The 22,092-nt window shown below is 45.3% G+C and overlaps 1 protein-coding gene across 3 annotated transcripts in view; it reads left to right on the top strand.

The window, feature by feature from the left end:
* Positions 1-22,092, top strand: part of LOC130381341 (rab GTPase-activating protein 1) — a 71,568-nt gene that overhangs the window by 5,276 nt on the left and 44,200 nt on the right. Inside the window, exons 2-13 of one of the 3 annotated variants that reach the window (XM_056588869.1) lie at positions 4,498-4,773; positions 6,880-6,909; positions 7,653-8,058; positions 8,233-8,446; positions 9,561-9,735; positions 11,858-12,018; positions 15,665-15,775; positions 17,364-17,430; positions 17,674-17,776; positions 18,865-19,034; positions 19,349-19,511; positions 20,158-20,251. In XM_056588869.1, coding sequence (XP_056444844.1) covers positions 4,579-4,773; positions 6,880-6,909; positions 7,653-8,058; positions 8,233-8,446; positions 9,561-9,735; positions 11,858-12,018; positions 15,665-15,775; positions 17,364-17,430; positions 17,674-17,776; positions 18,865-19,034; positions 19,349-19,511; positions 20,158-20,251 — 1,889 coding nt within the window. In that variant the 5' untranslated portion in view covers positions 4,498-4,578. The remainder of the gene's footprint in view (positions 1-4,497; positions 4,774-6,879; positions 6,910-7,652; positions 8,059-8,232; positions 8,447-9,560; positions 9,736-11,857; positions 12,019-15,664; positions 15,776-17,363; positions 17,431-17,673; positions 17,777-18,864; positions 19,035-19,348; positions 19,512-20,157; positions 20,252-22,092) is intronic. The other 2 variants (XM_056588870.1, XM_056588872.1) reach the window with 2 other exon arrangements.

Here is a 22,092-nt window from a genome sequence, read left to right as displayed (position 1 = left end):
TGCCCACCAATAAAAGAAGAAGGGGTTTGAATAACGTGCACTTAGCGGCTCTCTCCATTAACACGGGATATTGGGTCTATTTGGCCCGGAGGCTCAAAGATCCCAGGTGATCTCATATTGGCCTTGCACACCGGCTGTCATCCCAGAGAAACGAACCCCTCGATGCACGGCGCCACACACCACCAAGCTCTTCAAGCCCCATAGAAGGGAGAAATCACCTCTTCTTCTGGAGGTTAGTCAACACACAGTAGGCACTTGAAGCGCTAGAATCCATAGGCGGCCTCACATCTTCTGCACAGAAAGGAAGCTTGTTTTTTGGCGGTGCATACTAGTGTTGTAGCAAGGTGCTAGCCAAGTGTGTAATCACTTATCATCCTTTCTCATCCTCACGGCCCTGTAATCAGCACATGTTGGCAGGGATGTCAGGGATTATCACTGCCACATGTTCCAAGGCCTTCGTGATCCGTGGGATAGAAGCACTGGGGTGGCGTACCCGGGACAGTATTACGGGGGGGGGGGGGTAGGAAACGGGGAGTGGCAGATGTGAGTAGGTAGTGTGTGTTTTGAAAAGTAGTGTGGTGTTTCTCATATACATAAAAGCAGCTGAATCTGAACAATATGCACAAGTCAATGTTCAGGTCTATCACTGCCACCATTACTACCCCGCAGAATCAGCAAAGGTTATATCGTAGGCCTGAAACAAGATAAGCTAATCTGATTGCTTTAATTATTGACCAAATAGAACAATAAAATGAGCCACAGAGATGTGTTGTTCCTTTTGTCCACAGAGGTCATCAGGAAGTAAAAAAAACATATGAGTTCCTTTACACCATGCAAATGATCCACATCCTGAAATGAATGTGTGCCATATTATTAGGGAGAAATTTCAAACTTCGTAGTAGGTTATATCAGGATCACATGACTAGCATACTGTGTGTTTGTGTAGCGTGTGTGTGTGTGTATATATTTATTATATATACACACACTGGTTGTTATATTGCCACAGATTTTACATTGGATGGATTGATTTGGCTGTGCTTATTTATTTCAAGTCAGCTTTCTGGCAGATGGTAAAAAAACACACTTGCGAAACACAAAGAATTGCCTAACTAAGCAGTTTCATAGAATCATAGGTTGTGTCCATTAACTGTATGCGTCGGGGTTCATACACACTATGACTCATTTAATCTGTATTGCTCAATCAAGGGAACGACATCATTTCATTTCTGAAACCGCGTGCATTCCTTGCTTGTACGCCTGCTCCAGGATACAGTTGTACAACTAAACAAACAGTCCCCTCCCTGCAAAAAGCTTACAGAAGGGTTACCCCCCCGCTCACACCCTGCAGTCTGCCACTTCCCCCTCCCTTTGCTTTTTTCAAACAGCAATTCGGCAACACACACCAGTGTAAAACAACACCCCAGGACTTCCATTTGGGATCGACAGTTTCTCCATCAGTTTGCTTTGGACCTGGCAGGAAGAGAAGGCAGACAAAGCCTTGGTTGTTCACCTGTTCTCCCTGACCTTCCTTTTCTACTACTGAGTACAGTGTTCACTAGATGGAGGCTGAGGATGGGGGATAGACACCGGGAGAGGAGAGAGGGCGCAAGGGGGGAGAGTGGGCTGGGAGGGGGCTGGGGGAGAAGAGACAGTTCCCGAAATAGCTTGTTAATGATCTCTCCTGCCAGAGAAACCGTTCTGTTGCTCGAACGCCTTCCTGTGTTTGGATCGCACGCGCCAAAACCCGGTTGCAGGCTCGCCCCGTCGGCCCTCCGTACGAGCTGGAGATCCCCTGGAAGCTTCTCCCTCACACGAAAAATGTGACAGAGGCTGTGCCCAACCCAGCGCTGCCCAACCACCACTTAGGTGCTACGCTTGGTCGCCTGTTAGTCTTGAACTCGCGGAGACCTGTAGGGACCCGATTCGCAGATTAATATTCTTTAGTCTTTTTTTCCTTCGACGCGCATGTTAGCATTCCAGTTCTAAGTACTGTCATTTTAATGAGCTCATTCCTGGTTCTCTGTAAACAGTCTCTGTTGTACGAAAAGTAAGTTTGAGATGACACATTTTCATACTTGTGCGTGCATCTCAAAGTTTCTTCACATGCAAAAAAACTCTTGCATGAAATGGAAATGGACAAAGAAACTGCAATATATTCAAATCAATGGAGGAAGTAATTAAGCATCATAACAGTGCTATTCAGCCTTCCCTACTTGCCATTTGGTCTCTTCCTGGTTCCCCTTTTACTACTTTACATTTGGTCTTTCTCTTCCTGGTTCACCGTCCCTACTAGGCTAGCCATTGGTTGTTTCTCTCCCTAGTTCTCTTGACCAAAAAGAGAAGCTGACAGACAGCTGATGAGGCTAGGTTGAACCCAACAACCACAACGCCCATGGGGCCGTACACACACTCACATGCACACAGCAACCATACAAAGGACAGAAGCCCTTGCTAACAGAATCAAAGGGACCCCATCTATTCCTCTCTGCACCATACGTGCTACCTTAAGAGAAATGAGGCCTGATCGAAGTGATGGACAACAGGAGGCCGTCATTTAATTATATATATATATATATATATATAATCATGTATATATAATATGTAATTATGTGATAAGGGTTTTCAAGGTGTGCGTTAAGCATCAAAAAAGGATCTTCCGTTCTCACGATATTTCCATCTATTCATATTCCTGCTTCTCCTTCAAGCTGATTTGAATGTGTGGAGTATATTGAGCCTTGCCACGTGGTAGACCAAGTTAGAACCCATTTACAATAATTCTTACCCGCTTGCATGGAGAAAGTGTATTATATATTGTTTGTTTTTTTACATCTGCTACCGCGTAGCCTATTTACAGCACAGTACAAGAGCATGCTTTACATACGTATGGAGAACTTCTCCTCAACGGTATTTACTTTCCATTGTGTTTAGTTCCACACAACCCCGCCCATACAATTGTGAAGTTGTTATTGTTCATTTTTTATCATCGCTTTAAAAAACTTGCAGCTAGCTAGGCTATACTCATGTCCTGACACCCTCCCCTGCCTAGTCTGTTTCAATGTGTTCTGCTCTCTTTCTCTCTCGCTTTGTCTCTCTCTCTGTCTCTCTGTCTCTCTCTGTCTCATCTGATTGTGATTCTATTGACCCAAAAGCATGACTCTGGCTTGTTCTGCCTGGACACCCATTGGCAAGGACATCTCTCCAACTGCAGATCGTCTTTTTCGTCCTTTGAGTGTGGTGCATTATGGGGGCCTCATAGCCGCTTCGATGAAAGCGTTGATTAAGTGAGCCTATCTAGATGTTCTTGTACTTCTCCCACAAACAGAAAAGGTCACCATTGGTAATTCGGTGTCCACTGCTATTTTCTAATATGCTTTAAAAACTTTAGGAGGTCTTGGAAGCTGCATCTGTTGGAGGAACTTTTTCAAGATATACCAGATTCGGTTTCTAGGAGCTAGATTTGTATTCTGCATCGTGTTTAATTTTTCATTGATATGCATCTAGTATCTACACTTCTACATTATTTATTCAGGACTAGTTGTTTGTTCGAGTGATGGTTGTAGAAAATGGCAGGTACATCACACCCCTAGTGTGGTCATGTTGTCATGTGGCTCTGGGCACTCTCTGGTTTGTGCTCATTTTCATAAGGTTGCTTTGCGTATCGCTTCTCCTTGTGCAGGGATTCCATTTTAGAAAATGCACGAGAGACTCTGTGTACACAAGCACGGGGCAAATTGACGATAACAGTGAATCTGAATCAAAAGATGTTTCTATTGCTTTCCTCAGTAGTATGTCTGTATCGGCTCACTTTTTTGCACATCAGGACCATGGTTTGTTGTGGTGCCTGCCTACACAACAGGAATCTTTCGGCTAGGATGTTGTGTTGGCACGTTTTCAGTAACACCATGGATACTTCCTGGTAGGAACTAGGCCTGCCATACTTGAATTGAATTATCCACTTATGTGACAGACCGGGACAGGACTCTTATTTCCTGGACGGAAAGAAGAATGCCTCACATGGAGTTTTCTTAGAAATCATCACACAGCATTGCATTGCTTCGAGCTATCTTCCAAAATGTACAAAATGTGTGGATTCTTATGAATGAAAAGGTTATTGAAGTGCAGTGTAGCCCTTGGGAGTTATTTATTTTTAGTTCTTGTGGGAGTCTTTGAGTTGATAAATTATTCTAGCTACTGTGATAAGATCTAAGCCCCATCCCATGGCCTCCATTAATAGATGAGAGGGAGCATGAGCAGGGGAAGATTCAGCCTGTTTTATCGGAAATATCAAGAACATGGAGTAGCCTCCGGTTCTTATCGCACATCCCAGGGACCTAAACCCGGAAAGGATTTACTCTTCTTGTTGTTGTTTTGGGAAAGCGAGTCACCTTGGCACCATCTCGCTGGTCCTCTCTCCAGCGGGCCCGACAGAAAAAGCTTTCCGTGAACGTCATCTCGTCATGATGGCTTTTCTTCCATCTTTTTCTTGTCCTTCTCCAGGTGATTTTGCCCATCCTCCTCCTCCACCTTCACCACCTCTTCTTCCTCCTCCTCCTCCTCCCTTCCGTCTCCATCCCATTCATGAGCTGCAGTGCGGTGGCTGGCTTCAGCGGCAGGCATGATGACAAGGGGTCGGTGGGGAAGATCAGCCTCTCCTCAGACTCTGTGTCCACGCTCAACAGCGAGGACTTTGTCCTGGTGTCCCGGCTGGGCGACGACCACACACCCTCGTCGTCCACCAACAACGGTAGCGATGACGAGAAGCCCGGACTGAAGGTAAGCGTGGCCCCGCCAGGGCCACCGGGTCAGCCCAAGAGACGCCCTGGCGACGAGGCGGTGGACCACAACAGCTGAAAGCTTGTGTTGGGCGAGGATGAAATATATAGATATACAGCTGAGGCTGAAACATCAGCCACTGCTTTACCATTCTTATCTTTCTTTAAAGATATGTGTGAAACAATTTTTGTTAACAGCGTGGTTTTCTTTTTGATTGATTGGCAGTTAGTACTAAATATGCAATCTTGTGCATCATTGCAAAAACTATTTGGAATAACATAAAAACTAACAAAAAAATGTTGGTAAAGGAGGAACTAAGGTTGCACAATAATGTATTTCAATCAGGATGGCGATTCACATTTCCACAACTGGCAGAACGTTTATAGAGATGAAAAGTTGAGAGGTTAAGGCTCTAATTGAATGCAGGTCTACAAACACTTGCTTGTCCAATAGAGTCATGCATAAGCCTCAGTTCTTTTTTTTCTCACATTGTTTCTCTATGCAGATAATGTTTACTTGTAGCACATGCATTATGGAATGCATTCAAATGCCCACATTATTAAATGTTGTATCACAACACACCACGACTCAATACCAAACACATTATTGGGATGTTTTCTTCATGTTATGCAGCCCTAGAAGGACCTCATGTCTTAACACTGTAAATGCATGGGATTTACGGCGGGAATTAATTCCTCTGGCATGATTAACCCAAAGCACATCAGTATATACATCATGCCCACATAACACTTGGTGAAAAGAAGCTTCTTCGTGTATTTGAATCCCATCCCACAATATTTCACTGCATCTCAAAGAGCATCAGCCTTACGTTACCGCTAACCATCGCACGCTTGGCTCCGATTTTAATACATCGTCCTCCTTAAGCATTTTCCTCCAGTGTCCTAAATGTTGTGTCTTCTAACTGGCTTGTTGTGTGACATATCATGAGATTAGATCATCTACAGCAGGACGTGATCAGATGGTATTATAAATAATAAGGAAAGAATAAATAAGTCATTTCTAGAATAATAGTTATCCACAGATTCTCTTTGAATACCTTATAAAGAGATTTGAGTTACCTCCTTTATACTTAAGGTTTGGTAACATACTAGTCGTCTTGCATACTAGAGCTGTACGTTTCTGTTTATTGATTCATGCAGATGTATCCCGTGCTAGCAGGTTATAAATGAAGGCATTTCACATAATCGATGATGATGTTCAGAAGGATTGAGCGAATCCTCCCCATCACGGAGATGGTGCCTAGTTGTGGAGCTTAATTGAGCAGACATTCAGGTTCATCTACTACTGTTAAGCCTGGATATGCAAAGAAAGCAAATCTAGTAAGGGCAGTGTTGCCTGTGGCGGGGCGGGAGCCCATTGTGAAGGAGGAGAATAATGCGATGTGTGGGAAGGGTGCGTCTTTTGTGCACAGAGATGCTTGTCATGGTGGAGGCACTACAGTATTAGCGAGCCTGTTGGTCTGGTCCGATTTCCCCTCTTCTCAGATCTAGGTTACACCTTCGGCCTCTCATCACATTTCCCAGTTCCGATTTTGCTAAATTAGATTTGTGTACGTCTGACTACTGTACGTTTTCTATTTTTGTACTCTTGTTTGCATTGCTGCTCTTGAATGTGATATGTGAGTTGTGAAGCCACCAGGAGGGGGCACTATTGTAGCAGAGGTTCTAGCGTGCTTCAATTCCAGCACAGAAAACGCAGACCTAACATTATATGAGTTGCTGGGGGATTTTGTGAGAGAAAGCCCTAACCCTTTTTCTCAGAAAAAACACTTAATTTATTCAAATAGTGAGTTTAATAGGTATTTGCCAGTGACCTCTCGGACAATAAAATGCCTGACTTCAACTAATAGGCATGAAGTTGAGATGCTGTGCATCATGTGGCAGTCGAGATAAGAACTGAATTCTTTGTATACATATTGTTTGGATCGTATAGTGAGGAGGTTTCCATCTGTTCAACCATTTTTACATCACCTTTTATGTTTTGGTTTTCATCAATGTTAGCATCAGGCCACATTTCCTCCCCTCCCCACCCCTCAAAGAGCGAAGGAAGAAGGCAGTGTGTCTAAACTTGTTGTTTGTTATGCAGGTGATTTCTGAGGAAGGGGTCAGCTTTAAGGTCAGTTACTGCCCTCCCCACCCCACCACCCTGTTTCTCTGCTGTACTCCCGTGATGTGGTCCTGTGGTCATTCTGTCTGTGCTTTGTGCTCTCACTGTTGCTACTGTTGTGGTTCTGTTTCTGAAATGGCCTGTGAGGATTGGCTATGGTCAGACTGTTTCCTCTCCACACTGGCTGTAGCATGTTTGCTCTATGGCTAGCTGTGTCACAGTCTGACTAGCCTGTATGCTTTCTCACTGAAATTATAATCCCACAGCGTAGTGTTAAGGTATAGTATAGTTAAAAAAAGACACAGCACAATAGCACAGGGAATCTTTTCACGTAATCTTTGAGATGATTGTGCCCTAATCACATGTGTTGGTGCCCCCCTGCAGTCTTACCTTGTCTCCCAGGGAGATGACGTTTTAGTCTATTTGTGCATTTTGGTTTGCTAGCCTTTTGATTGCCCTCGCTTGCAGGCTCGCTTTGCTTAATATCAACTAATGATAAGCTATCCTTTGATTAACTCGCCCACTGTCACTAATTCGACTAAATCAAAGCATTTTTAAAACGCACACAACAATGCACTCAAAGAAATCGAGTACAGTCGTGGGAAATGGTAAAATTATCTACACTCAACCAGGCAGGAAGTCATTCTCTACCTCTACCTTTTATGTTCAGTATGGATTGATTGCAGAGTGTGTTTCCATATGTCTGTTCTTATATATGTTTGTGTATGTGCGTGTGTGTGTGCGTGTGGCAGATCGTGGGTAACGGCAGTGAGCAGCAGCTCCAGAAGGAACTGGAGGATGTGCTGATGGAGCCGTCGCTGGCCGGGGTCATCGCCGCGGTGGTGGCAAAGCCCGCCCCGGACCAGGCCGGAGGGGTCCAGTCCTCCGGGGACCGGGACCAGGCCATCGAGGACCAGGCCATCGGGGATCAGGCCAGCAGGGACCAGGACCAGGCCAGCAGGGACCAGGCCAGCAGGGACCAGGACCAGGCCGGCCCGGACCAGGCCAGCGTGGACCAGGTCGGCGGGGGCGAGCGAGGGCTCCCCATGGCCGTGCTGCCTGGGATGGATCCGCTCAGTGCACCCCCGTCCACGGTGGACTTGGTCTTGCCCGTACAGGGGTCCCAGGAGAGCGAGCTCAACGAGCGGTCCTACAGGGGTGAGTGGAGGTCCTAGGTGGTGAGTTGAGGTCATAGGGGGTGCTCTGAGGTCCTAGGGACGAGACTTCAGGTCATACAGGGGGATTTGAGGTTCTACATAGTGAAAGGAGAATCCAGTCCATTCGTCCGTGTCCTTTTCTTCGACCTCACCGACATCCCCGTCCCCTCCACAGCGGACGAGTCGTCCCCCGAGTCCGGCCCCGGGACCCCCTTCCCAGACGAGGACAGCGTGGTGTTCAGTCAGCTGACCTACCTGGGCTGCGCCTCGGTCAACGCGCCCCGCAGCGAGGTGGAGGCCCTGCGCATGATGAGCATCCTGCGGGGCCAGTGCAACCTGCCCCTGGACGTGGTGCTGTCCGTGCCAGGGGTCTCCGAGGGCACCGTCAGGTGAGTGGACCCCCCCCCCCCCCCCCCCCCCCCCCGGCGCCGGAGAACCGAGAAGCGGAGCACACCGGAAACGTGTGGCGGGCGCCTGTAAAAATGAGTGAGGTGCAGATAATGCGCTTCCTTATTAAGGCCTAGAAAAAAGGCCTGTTGAAAGGCAACCCTTATATGGCCATAGACCTGCAATGACATAGGGCGCTGCTTTGGGGTAGAGTCTGAGCAATCATGTCAGGAAGTAAAGCCATCAGCGGAACGGAGAAGCTGCGAGCGTGATCTGTTCCCATTGAGGACGATTACTAAAAGGCTGCCCGTCAGCTTTTAAAGAGCATCCGGGTTTTAAGGTGCTTACTGTGTACATCGTATCGTGTTGGGTAGACCCTGTGAAGGGATCAATGTGGGTCCACCAACATGTTAACCATAACTTCTCTATGAAAGATGAAGCTTGGTTTCCACTCTTCGTCGTTGACTTTAATCCAAGTTGAGTGTTTATTTTTTTTGTGATACTGTGTAAGTTTTTGAAGAAAGTCCAATTTGTTTTGGGTTTGTTACAATGACAATGAGGCAAAGCCATCGGAAGTGGTGCCGCGGTTCCAGAGAAATAAATGGGCAGCACATCAATAGCGTGGTCGACCAAGTCGAAAGATTATTTAAACAGAGTGTAGCATTTATGCTAGCCTCGGGAGATCATCTAGATAGTCAAGTTTGCTTTTCACAATTATATTTCCTCCGAGGAGAAAAGCTTTTCTGTTTATATCTTAATATTATTATTTGGTCAAATTAATAGAAACTGTATCAATTGAGCAGTAGATTCCTTAATTTTAGCAATTGCCGTTCAAAATGTTGCCCTGTTGCGCTCCTTGTTTGTCACAAACTGAAACCCCTCCCCGGAGCACTGATTGGTCCGAGCGATTTTTTATTTTCTGGGAGAGGCTTTCAATGTGCTCCAGGCAAGACCGGTCAGAGATCAGGATGGTCTCACGAGGCTAACTTTATGTGTGAATTGGACACACACTCACATACTTACTCCCTGACTCACCGACTCACTGACTCACACACTCACTCACAATAGTCCTCCCTTAAGTGTGCGTAAGCCAACGTATGGTGTGTCTCCCTGCAGGTTGCTAGACCCCGTCACCAGCACAGAGATCGCCAACTACCCGATCTACAAGATCCTGTTCTGCGTGCGCGGCCACGACGGCACCACGGAGAGCGACTGCTTTGCCTTCACCGAGAGCCACTTCAACTCTGAGATCTTCAGGATCCACGTCTTCCGCTGCCAGATCCCAGAAGCGGTGAGCTCCAAGTGTTGATTTCTAGGAACGAGCGTCCAATACCGCACAAACACTCTCCTGGAGGAAGCGGAACGCTGAAAGTATGCGCGGAATGAATGACAACCTGCCTGCTGTTCAGACAGTGAACAACAGGGGGAGAAAGAGCTGCATTTACAGGACTTTATGTATGCACAGACACACTCACACACACACTGACACCCACACAGACACACACAGACACGGACACATATACACACGCGTGCGCACACACACGCGCACACACGCCCCCCTTGATCTGCACATTGGACCTACACTGCGATCTATTGTCAACATCCCGACCATCTATCTGGGAGAAACTGTGTGTCTCGGATTCCTCTCTAAATCATGACAGTCACGCTCCTCACCAAACCCTAACCTAAAAAAAGAGCAACACAAAACCTATTCAGTGCTCAGCCTCTGAAGCCCTGCGTTCTGCACCCGAGGGGGCATTACTTCCTTCTACTTTCTGCTTCAATTTGTTTTACACAAAAGACCACAGAACATGTCTTATCTCCCAAACACATTTCGAATCAATTTGCCTTCTCACATCGCCTTCTTCTTAAAATGCCAGTTTTATTTTCATCCGGAATTCAGGGACGGTCGTGGCATCACGTCAGACCAGGTCTCCCGCATGATCTGCTGGGAGGTTAAATGCGGTTAAGATGAACTATCATTACTAAATAGGTCATTGGTCAATAAGGGATCCTTCTCCCTCGGCAGTGTTTGACTGGCTTCATAGGAGCTGTTTACTGTAACCAGTATGATGAGGATCCCCCCCCCCCACACATGAGTCACATGGTGATCCGATCTTGCTGTGAAGTGCGTACATCTGGCATTGAATTCGCACTCTCCTTCGATCCTTCTCTTGAACAGTGTGTTGGCCAGAGCTCTCTGACGCCAGTGGTAACTGGACTCATTGGTCCAAGCCATCCAGCAATAGTTATCGTTGACATGAATCAATAAGATGGGAACACCGTACCTGATCCTCCTTGTAATCAGTGGTCGCCGGCGCCTTATCCCTTTTGGACTCGGTCTACCAAAGATAAAACAGACCCCGAGGATCAGAACAACAATTCCATTGTTCTCTTCGTGAAAATTACTGTTTCTGATTCCTTTTTTTTTAAATCGATTTTATTTAGTTTTAGTAGGGCGTCTGTACCATCCCCCAACCCCCCCTCTCCCAATTCCTCACTCATCTTCCATCTCCCTCAGTCACGCCCCAACACACACATACCCCCCTCTAACTGCTCTTCCATCTCCCTCATTCAGTCCCCCCCTCCCCACACACACACACACACACACACACACACACACCCCCCATGTAGCTCCACTTACATTTCCCGCTCGAGAATACAAAGGCATTGTGTAGGATGACTCAGAAAACGAGTCACCCCCCCCAAAAAAAACAGAAAAGGGAGAACACTGAAAGTTATTGAAAACAGCCATTCCCCCCACCCTCTGTTCTTGGGGGTTGAAATGGCTTTGGGACCCCCTGCGATCTCATGTAGAAATCTGTTTCAGCGGGCCAGCTGTGTCTTGCTGCAGCCTGCTTTTGATTTGCTGTCTTTTGACGCACACACAAAGACACACCAAAGGAAACGACAAGTAAATGACAACGCGAGTTAAAGCAACAATCTGTTTTCTTGATGGGAGTTGCCTCGGAGAATCGGGCTCTCCGCACAGCACACCGTTTGGTCTACACAGTGTCATGTTCCCTTTTGCAGATCCATAGAACCCTGTTCTCTCTGTCCAGAACCTTGTTCTCTGTGTATAACAATGTGGTCTGGGCAGAACCATATCTGGTCTGTGTTGGCAGTAAGCATTCCGTATCAGAAGAAATCATGCTTTATTCTTCCAGATCCATCGAAGTGAGTACGGATAACTTCTGGAAAATAACTTGCTGAGTTCTAGATGTTTGGTCAAAGCCCTGTGGTCATTCACTCATATTACATATTTAATCACATCACATTGAATCTCCTGGCGTGAATAATGTTATGTCTGTGTTTACCCCTGCAGGTGTTATGACCAGGTGTACATATGATCAGCATTGTTGACATGAGTTTTAATATAGAGTGTCTGTGTGTGTCCCATCCCCCACCCACAGGTGAGCCGGATACTGTACAGCTTCGCCACCGCTTTCCGACGGTCAGCCAAGAAGGCCATGATGTCATCGCAGCAGGCCCCGCCCCTCACACCTGAAGGGGACCTGTTCACCTTCACGGTCAGCCTGGAGATCAGGGAGGACGATGGCAAGGGCACCTTCAGGTGGGACACACACACGCGCGCGCGTGCGCAAACTGTATACACACGTACACACACACACAAAATGTATACACACTTACATATACACACACTGTATGATCTGCTGCACGTCATTCATATGTGACACTCATAACTTGATAATAACACGGCTGTTTGTTAAAGGGTTTAGTAATCACCTGCTCACCTGCGTTCTATGCCAATTTGAGTTGAAGTGCACAAAGTAAAACCTTGACTTAATTATTCAATTCCTTCTGTCTGGTATCGCTAAAAAACGATGTCTGGAATGTGCACTACATGGTATAAATAATCCCTTTCAGACCTTTCATTTTGCCCTCCTGACCCCTTAAACACGCACGCGCACGCGCACAGACTGTCTGTGTGATGTTGTTCTGGTGAGAAAGAACATGTGCGTCATGAGAGAGAGAGGGGGAGAGAGAGAGAGAGAGATGTATAGAGAGAGAGAGAGAGATGTATAGAGAGAGAGAGAGAGAGAGAGAGAGAGATAGAGAGAGAGAGAGATGTATAGAGAGAGAGAGAGAGAGAGAGAGAGAGAGAGAGAGAGAGAGAGAGAGAGAGAGAGAGATGTATAGAGAGAGAGAGAGAGAGAGAGAGAGAGAGAGAGAGATGTATAGAGAGAGAGAGAGAGAGAGAGAGAGAGAGATGTATAGAGATAGAGAGAGAGAGAGAGAGAGAGAGAGAGAGAGAGATGTATAGAGAGAGAGAGAGAGAGAGAGATGTATAGAGAGAGAGAGAGAGATGTATAGAGAGAGAGAGAGAGAGAGAGAGAAAGGAAGAGATTTTAAAAATAACTCCAAAGCAACCCTTTTTTTTTCATTTTTCCATAGAGGCGCTGACATGTACTTCCTCTCGTTTATCAACTCCTTTATGATCCCTCCTTCGCTTTCGTGACTAAGACATCTTCATCACCACCGGAGTCAAACCTCTTACATTGTTCTCCCATCCTTGTTTTAGGAAGGACGAAATGTAAAATACCTGTTACCGTATTTTTGGAAATGAATGCAGCATTTTCTTTAAGCCACAGGAGAGGTAAAATGGGGTTGTGCGTTTTCAAAATGCCACAAATAAACAGCTCTGTTGTATAGACATATAATTTAAGCATCTTATAATGCATCTTTGCCAGCAACCCAAATACTGTACTAACATGTAACAGCTAGAAAGCGTACCGAAATAGTTTGAATATCACAATGTTCCTTGGTGGTCTACTGATGGTTGAGTAAGCGTCCCTGGGTAACAGAAAATAATGCATGTTCAAGCTTGAGGATAACCCTGAACCTTTTGATGGATTTAAAAAACAAGGTGTCTTTCCTTTTTGCAAGCTATTCAAATAGACACAGAGGCTTTGAATTGTCGTCTACGGACGATGAGCCCATTGTGGAAAACGGTCTTCCTTTTTTTTTTTGTCTGTTATGAAGTGATTGCAATATTTATTTATTTTGCTTTTTCTTTTGCTCTCCAACCTCTAATGTTAATGGGCGTATGGGCTTTTCATTGGACGGCATTATCTGTCGAACGCATATCACTGAAATAATTTTTAAGCCATTTTCTTTGGCCAAACGTACATATAAGCGGCTCCAGAAATTAAGTTGCAGCTGCAATTTTGGCTGTAAAATCGGGATACGAATCAGTTATATTTGTTCATTAGGTATTCAAATCTTAATTCAATATTCAGATTTTTGTTTTGGTTTTATGAAAAAAAGTAAAGACAAATAATATTTTGTTCACAAAATATTTATGTCTTTGCATATTTGGACTGCGGGAAGACGGCTAGGTTACATTTCTTCTGTATATCCCAGTGATAAGAAAACATATCACTGAACAAGGGGTAGGGGCGCTAGACTTCCGAGAACGCATCACGTCGACCATTAGTTTTGGATATTAAAAAATTATTCACATATTTCAGTGTCAATTTGACAGCTGCCGTCCAGTGTGATGATACGCAATCCATTACCCCCCAGCCATCAGGGCTTTAATCGTTTTAGAAGGGTTTTAATAATGACCGTATTTAGCAGCTATTTCAATGTTCAAAAGAGTCCAAAAGACACCATAAACCTCTACCTATTAATAATAACGTACTGGTTATTTAGTGATCTATTCATTTAAACATGAATAGATCACGTAAAGATGTTTTCCTTCTTATGGCGATCCATCCCCCTCAATAGCGGCTGTGTGATCGGGTAAATAGCACTATTCCTGCTGTGGAATTGTTGTAAAACTTTGCACAATGTTCAAACAGCTTCCACTTCCTTTGTGATGATTTGAAGTCGGCCTACTTTCATATTGTGTGTTCGGAAACTTTTAGGCTAAATTGAAGCTCTGCCGTAACCAAGTCAAACTCACACTGATGAGTGGATCCCATAACCAGTGACCGGATATGTTGTTTTTGCTATTTGTTTGGCTATTTAAGAAAATGTTCCTTCATTTTTCTCCACCCAGCCAATATTCAGACATGCATTTGGAAATCTGATTAATACTCAGAGCTGGAAATTATGTAATCGGGCCAGCCCTGAATATATTTAAGCACCCCCTCCTCTCTTTATACGCCTGATCTAAAGTGTCCATTCACAACAAATTATAAGATTCTGATTATTACTCTTAGTTCTTTTAAATTTTCTCTGAGGACTCTGGGGATGGTTGTTTCCTCTCCTTCATCCTAATTTCCAACACACCCCCTGATTTGATTTTACTGATACTCACTGATGATAGAGAGCCAAAGAAAGGAAAGAACATCAGTCTGTTGTGTGTTATTATTTCAGTGACTGTGTGTTTTTCACGTGGTGATAACCCTTTACGACCCAGTCTGCTTCCCTGGATTGTCGTTAGATCGCTGCTTTGTATTGTTTGGTTCGGTCACTTCCGCGAGTCCTCAGACCACTCAGCTTGTTTGTAAATATTCTATGTTCTGATATTCTTTGAGTATTTTTAGCCTGCACACACTTCCTTCCTGTTGGTTCTTGATTATTTCTGTGTGCAGGAAGGCATGTTTCACATGCCATGTCATAAAAAAAAAGAGGGAAACGTTGTTATCTGTGTTGGCACGTTTTCCTTGGTGGTTTTGCACTGTCAGCCGGATTTGAAATGCATCTAGGACCCCAGTTACTTAGTTCTCCAAGTAAATGACAAGAAGTTAGCAGATGTAAAAATAACCTTCAGGAGAATAATATTTGAAAAGCTAGTGTGAGTCATTTGTAGTCATCTGTCTATATCCGTGGGTACCATGGAGAGAGATATATATGTATGTATATGTGTGTATATGTATATATATATATATATATATATATATATATATATATATATATATAAACCAACACATCATTTGAAAAGTAGGTGAGTAGTTCTCTTTGAAACTATATTATACAACACAATATACAAAAACGAAAGGATATTGCATTGGCACATCTTCTAAATACGGGCTTATCTGGCATTCAAACAAAGGAACTGGTTTCCTTAACTTCTGAAAGATTTCATTCAGATGAACGTGGTTCTTTGTGTGTAACTATTATGAACACCACATGTTCATAACTATCCATCATTCACCCATACTACGTCATGAATCTTCTTCCTGCGTAAGAAGATGGATAAAACGTATCTTAACGTGTCGTATCCCATGTTTTTCTCCGTCGTCATCCAGTGCCGTTGCCAAGGACAAAGACAAGCAAAGCTTCAAGCTGCGAGCCGGGATGGACAAGAAGATAGTGATTTATGTCCAGCAGACGTCAAACAAAGAGCTGGCCATAGAACGGTACAGAACACACACACAAAAAAACGTATATCCACAAGCATGTATTGGTATATAACCAGCAACTGGACTCAATAAAGGATTCATTTGAGCTGTTTTGGATTAGATCGGTTCTGTTATAATCGATCATGACTGGGACATGTTATCTGTAGTAAGTTATTTTATAAATTGGTAAGGATATTGCCAAGTAAACAAATGCTTAATTGAGTAATAACTTGACAATTGCGATCACACAATAGAGCAAACTTTCATATTAGTGGCCGAGGGCTACGGGAGTAGAGGTTTGTGTGTGTGTGTGTATGTGTGTGTTTGTCATCTTACTTTAAAGCTTGCAGCTGATGGGTTCCTGGCACATGGTGCCTTGCATTGGCTCATGCTGGTCCAAACCAGGCCCCCCCTGACCGAGTGATGCTGACACTGATGCTTTCACTTCTGTAACTAAAAGCACCATTTGGCATGAATGGATGGGTAGATACTTTGATAGCTCATTCATAACATAACAAGGATGGATAGCTGGGCGGACCAATTGCTTAACGGATATATGCAGGGATTGATAGATGGATAGATGGATTGATTGATGGAAAATTTGGATATAAATAGATTGATATGTAGCTAAATATGATCTATCAATGGGTGGATGGATAATGTCATTTTATGGTACTCTATGTAGCGGCCATAATGTCCAGGTGTCCTTAAGCAAGGCATCTAAAACCCCGACCCTGGCTGATCCTGACAGGCTGACTGCGGCAGTTCTGTCTTGTCTGTGTGTGTTTGCGTCCTTCATTGTGCTTGAAGTAGAAAAGTGTGAACCCAGTCCGAGTCCCACGCCGCCTCTATGTCCATTTTTGTGTCTTCATCATTGATGAACGGTTTGGGAAAAGTTCTAAGGGGAAGGTTTGTAAGCCCGGCATAAAGGTGGGAGACGAAACGATAAGCGGCATCCGTATCCTACAGTGCCTGGTGGGACACACACACACACACACACACACACACACACACACACACACACACACACACACACACACACACACACACACACACACACACACACACACACACACACACACACACACACACACACACACACACTGGACCTCCTCTGACCGTCTTCTTCGCGGTCTACGGAGTGTCCTGGGATTAGGGCCCCGGGGTTGGCGTGTGGTGTGCGGCGGGAGTCACCTCATTTTCCACTCTCACACTCTTGACGTGTGTACATTCCATCACCTCCTGCTCAGCCTCCGGGTTACGGCGAGGCCCCCAGCCACCAGCCAGAGGATGGGGACGGGATCACGATGGCAGGGGTGTTATGGTTAATGTCCCGTCCCGGGGCTGTCCAGGAAGCTGTTGGTTTAATATATGCCTGGCTTTTGCGCAACTGGTTTTACTCTCTCTCAAGGGTTAGGGTTAGGCAGATTTATACTTCTGTTTCTTGTTCCTGCCTCTGCTCCCCATTTAGCTTACTGTGTGTGTGTGTGTGTGTGTGTGTGTGTGTGTGTGTGTGTGTGTGTGTGTGTGTGTGTGTGTGTGTGTGTGTGTGTGTGTGTGTGTGTGTGTGTGTGTGTGTGTGTGTGTGTGTGTGTGTGTGTGTCAGGTGCTTTGGCCTACTGCTCAGCCCAGGGAAGAACGTGAAGAACAGCGACATGCACCTGCTGGACCTGGTGGGTGATTGTGTGTCCTTGTTTCTGTGTCTCTCTGTCTGTGTTTGTGTGTGTGTTTATTTATCTGCTTGTGTCTGCTGGCAATGTTATGTGTGTGTGTGTGTTGTGCATGCCTCTGTTTGTTTCTGCCCTCGCCGGCCATGTGGCGCATGCCTGTGGGTGTTTACATCTGCAGTGCCCTCTGTATAAGGTTGTGTTTGTCTGAACATCCTCTGCCTCTCACCCTCCCCAACCCCCGACCAGGAGTCCATGGGCAAGAGCTCAGACGGGAAGTCGTACATCATCACAGGAAGCTGGCACCCCAACACTCCTCAATTTCAGGCAGTGAACGAAGAAACGCCTAAAGGTACGTCGCCGGTCTCGCCGTCGGGGCTGACTTGTGCAGTCTGTTCACCCTCAGCACGTTTGCAACATTTAACCGACCGCGATTTAGCTCGTGATTTAACACAACAAGCTCTCGTGTTTTAATGGTTTGAAGGAATGGCATCGTTTGCGGAGGAAATGGCGGGAGGGCCTTCTGTTACCAGGGTTACGTTGCGTTAAGGGTGGAGAGGAAGTTATGCGAAGGGCCTCTCCTTGTATTAAATACCCAAGTGGTTTGGCGGTGGGATTTTTATAACCATTATACATCAATTTGAATAATTCTAAACAGAAGTGATGGCCGCAGTTAAAAGATGACATTGCAAAGGTTTACACCGAAATCTGCTTCTACATTCAACACATCAATTTTGAGCAACAAAAGAAAAATTGTGGGCCACTTATGTATAAAGTCAGCTGGCCTCGATGTCTGCCTCAATCATTTTTTTAATGTACATGATTTTCACTGCATTGTTAAAAAAAAGTTGTGGGAATCCCCTGGACTAAGGCTGGCTTGATAGAGACCAGACCAGCTACTATTGGTTCCATACAGCACTAGCATGAGCTATCTGGCTTATAGAGGCAGGCAGCCTGCTGTGCTCAAAGTAAACAACTGCAGCGAGGCAGAAGTCCTCGGGTATCTGTTGATGTTTCATTTCCATGTGATTGCAGATATTCACTGGCCTTTCATTGCCTCGTAGTTTAGCTTACCTAAGTTCTTGCGAAATGTGTCATCTCCGGTTTGCCTTTGAAGATCTAACAACCACCCCCTCGCAGGATTTCGTAGATATTTGTGTGTAATTGTTGTGGCCAAAAATGTGGGGTGGAATTTGCTCCGATTTTTGTGTAAAATGTTGCAGGAATGAGTGAAAAAAACAGAAATGCATGTGATTTCACAATAAACATTCATTAATCAGTCAAATATATGCTGACAAATATTTTGTCCATGGACGGAGTCAGCTCCTATGTATCGAGGTTCACATGCCTTTCTAAGCTTATAGCATCGAGTCGCAATGTGTACAATTTCAACCAGTCATGCTGGGTTGATCCTGAATGTATCATGTTTTTATCTGACAGATAAGTTCATGTACATGACGACGGCGGTGGACCTGGTGATCACGGAGGTGGAGGAGCCCGTCCGCTTCCTGCTGGAGAGCCGGGTCCGGGTCTGTTCCCCCAACGACCGCCTCTACTGGCCCTTCAGCAAGCGCAGCTACACCGAGACCTTCTATCTCAAACTACGACAGGTACACAGACCTTCTATGTCAAACTACGTCAGCTTCACGGAGACTTTCTCAAACTACGATAGGGACACGGAGAGCTATGTTGAACTACACATTCAAAAGTGAAAAATGTGAGGAGCCATTACTGTTATTTCCAACCAGTGAAGAACCAACATGTGGTTGAGGCTTTTCAACTTCCACAGGGGATATCTAAACTTCGATTGATGAGAAAGGTTGTCTTATTGTTCCATTTCCCTTAACATAACTCATGCGTTCTGTTAAAACACTACAATATGCTGTAGCCTCACCCCATCTGACTCGCTTTCCTGTGGTTTCAGATGGAGCGCAAAGAGCGCAAGAGCCCGGCCAGCGACACGCTGTACGAGGTGCTCAGCTTGGAGAGCGAGGCAGAGCGGGAGCGGAGGAAGACCACGGCCAGCCCCGGGGCCCTCACCACAGGGCCCGGGGGTTCCTCCCCGCCTGAGGACGAGGAGGAGGAAGGTGATTCACAACTGTGGAGTGTCAGGGGGATTGAAGAGGGAGGGGGGGATTGAAGAGGGAGGGGGAGGAAGGGACTGGGTTGGTTCCAGAAGGGGCATCTTGCTAAGGGATGCCTGCAGGTAAGCTGCACACACCAACAAGTCTTCAACCACTTCAATACTTCGTCAATGACAGATTTTGCAGTTTCTCCAGTTTTTCATCGGCTGCTATGATTGCGCTCAACCTTATTTGTAAGATAAATGTAAAGATAAATGCGTCGGCTAACTGTTTACATGGTAATGCATAGACGGAAAAGAAAAATAGATGGTTATTAGTATTCAAATGTTCCTTATGTTTGTTTACAGTCTCGAAATGTGGGATGTTTATTTATTCATCTGGCTTGTAGCGGGAGTTTCTTCGAAGCGTTTTACATTCCCGCCTTTTTAAAGAGTAGATGATGGTAAAATAATCTGGGGAAATATGGGTTGGGTTCCCAGAGGAAATGTTTTTAATGTTTTTCGGAAATGTTATTAACTGGCGCTTAAATTATCCAGAAGATCCGATCCACTATCTGTGGGCTGGGTTGGTTGATAGAGTCGGTCTGTCTTGTGTACGTCTCCAAGTGCCTGCTCATCCTCAACGCCACATTCTCCTCTGCGTCTCCCAGATAACGATGAGCCACTGCTCAGCGGCTCAGGAGACGTTTCCAAAGAGTGCGCCGAGAAGATCCTGGAGACCTGGGGGGACTTGCTCTCCAAATGGTGAGCATCTCTCTCTCCCTCTGTGTCCCTTTCCCTCTCTCTCCGTCTTTGTCTCGGTCTCTCTCGCTCTGTCTCTGTCTCTGAAAGTCATTGGGTGAATGACTTCATTCTTTGTGTGTGGCACAGGAAGGAAAGAGTTACTGATAAGTAGCTCATTAAGATGGCTTTCCTGTGTCATTGCTTCAATTGTTCTTAATCAAAAGCTTGTGAGGAACTCAATTAAAATGGCTGGGATTTAATTAGCATAAGCTTCAAGCTGCTTTGCTGTGAAGTTGGCATGAGCACATTTGGAGTCCACCCACCACCTAGTTAAGAGAAACACAAGTATTTAATGATATCTTGACTGTAACACTCCGATGCACACATGAATATAAAACGACAAAATTAATCTATTTACTTGTACATGTGCTGTCTTGACAGTGATAGAAAAACACTGTGAAGACAAGTCCCAATCTTCCATTTAAGGATGATAAAACTTGTAATTGATGGGCAAGAAAGTATTTTTACAAGGAATAATTTTAATATTTCTAACGAGTTGTGGTCCAAGATTATCGAGGAAGCGACAAGGATCTGCGATAGTTGGCATCAACAGGGTATAAAAAAAACAATTGACGCAGATGAAGTTGTGTACCCAAAACAAACAACAGACTCGTGACGTGTGGCTAAACGTCCTTAAAGCAAGCACACACTACGTCAGTCGTTGAAAGGCAACATTACAATTCAAACTGCTGGTCTCAATGTCTTATTAGAGAATGGCACAATATTAAGAAAATAATGTCATGCTGTTTCATCAGGTGCTGTCGCCAACACTGCCTAGTATTCCGTTACTCAATCACATGTGGTCCTTTTTCCACTGAAGAAAGTAACCATAGAGGGTAGTCCCTGGAAGATTGACTAACACAAGTGTTTCAGAAACCTATTTTTTGGACGGGAATGAGCCTTCACAGAATAATTGTGTTGAAGGTGTCATGTATCTGACTCGGGGAGATCAGACCTAGGGGTCAAGATCAAGTGAGAGCTAACACATTGATATCAGCTGCTGAGAGAACTTATGAAAAGGACCCAAACCAGTGGGCTTGGGGAGTCCTGGCTTAAGACCTACAAATAACAAGGCTTTCCAAATATCCTCTGTGTATGAGAGAGAGAGGGGGAGGGAAAGGGAGAGAGAGAGAGAAAGGAGGAGGCAGTGGGGGAGAGGGCGAGGGAGGGAGGGAAAGAGAGGGGGAGGGAGAGGGGGAGGTATATCTTGCCCCTGGGGGTGAGGCCTGGCCTTACTTTATTTGACACGCACGCGCACACGCACGGGCGCACACACTTTTCACAGTATGCCTTGTTTCGGTGCTTAGTCTTAGCAGAAAATGCCATGGATTGCATAATCCGAGGGTTGGAACAAATAAACAGTGAGAGAGAATGAATTAACAGAGGGGGAAAAAGTGAGACAGTCATGGTGGATTCAGGGAGCTTGTTGTCATCTCTCATCATGTGCTAGTGGGTACGTAGGTACAGCCATGCCTCCGAGCTTCCTTCCCTGTGTCTGTCGGTGTGTGTGTGTATGTGTGTGTGTGTGTGTGTATGTGTGTGTTTGTGTACGTGTGCATGTGAACTTTATCTTTGTGGAGCCGTCTCTTTGGTGCCCTACCGGAGGGGTAGTGCAGAGAGAGGGAGAGACCACATGCACTTTATACGGTTTTTACTTCCATTAACCTTCAGTCCCCACATTTGCTACGTTTTCAAACTAGTCCGCCAAGTAAATAGCTTATTGACCCCCATGGAAGAGGGATTTCTAACCTGCGCCCCCTCCACACGGTAGCTCCTCACTGGAGATTCACTTGTTTTTCCTC

The sequence above is a fragment of the Gadus chalcogrammus genome, chromosome 4, assembly GCF_026213295.1.
Source record: "Gadus chalcogrammus isolate NIFS_2021 chromosome 4, NIFS_Gcha_1.0, whole genome shotgun sequence".
NCBI classification, from domain to species: Eukaryota; Metazoa; Chordata; class Actinopteri; order Gadiformes; family Gadidae; genus Gadus; species Gadus chalcogrammus.
This window is presented reverse-complemented; position numbering and strand designations above follow the sequence as displayed.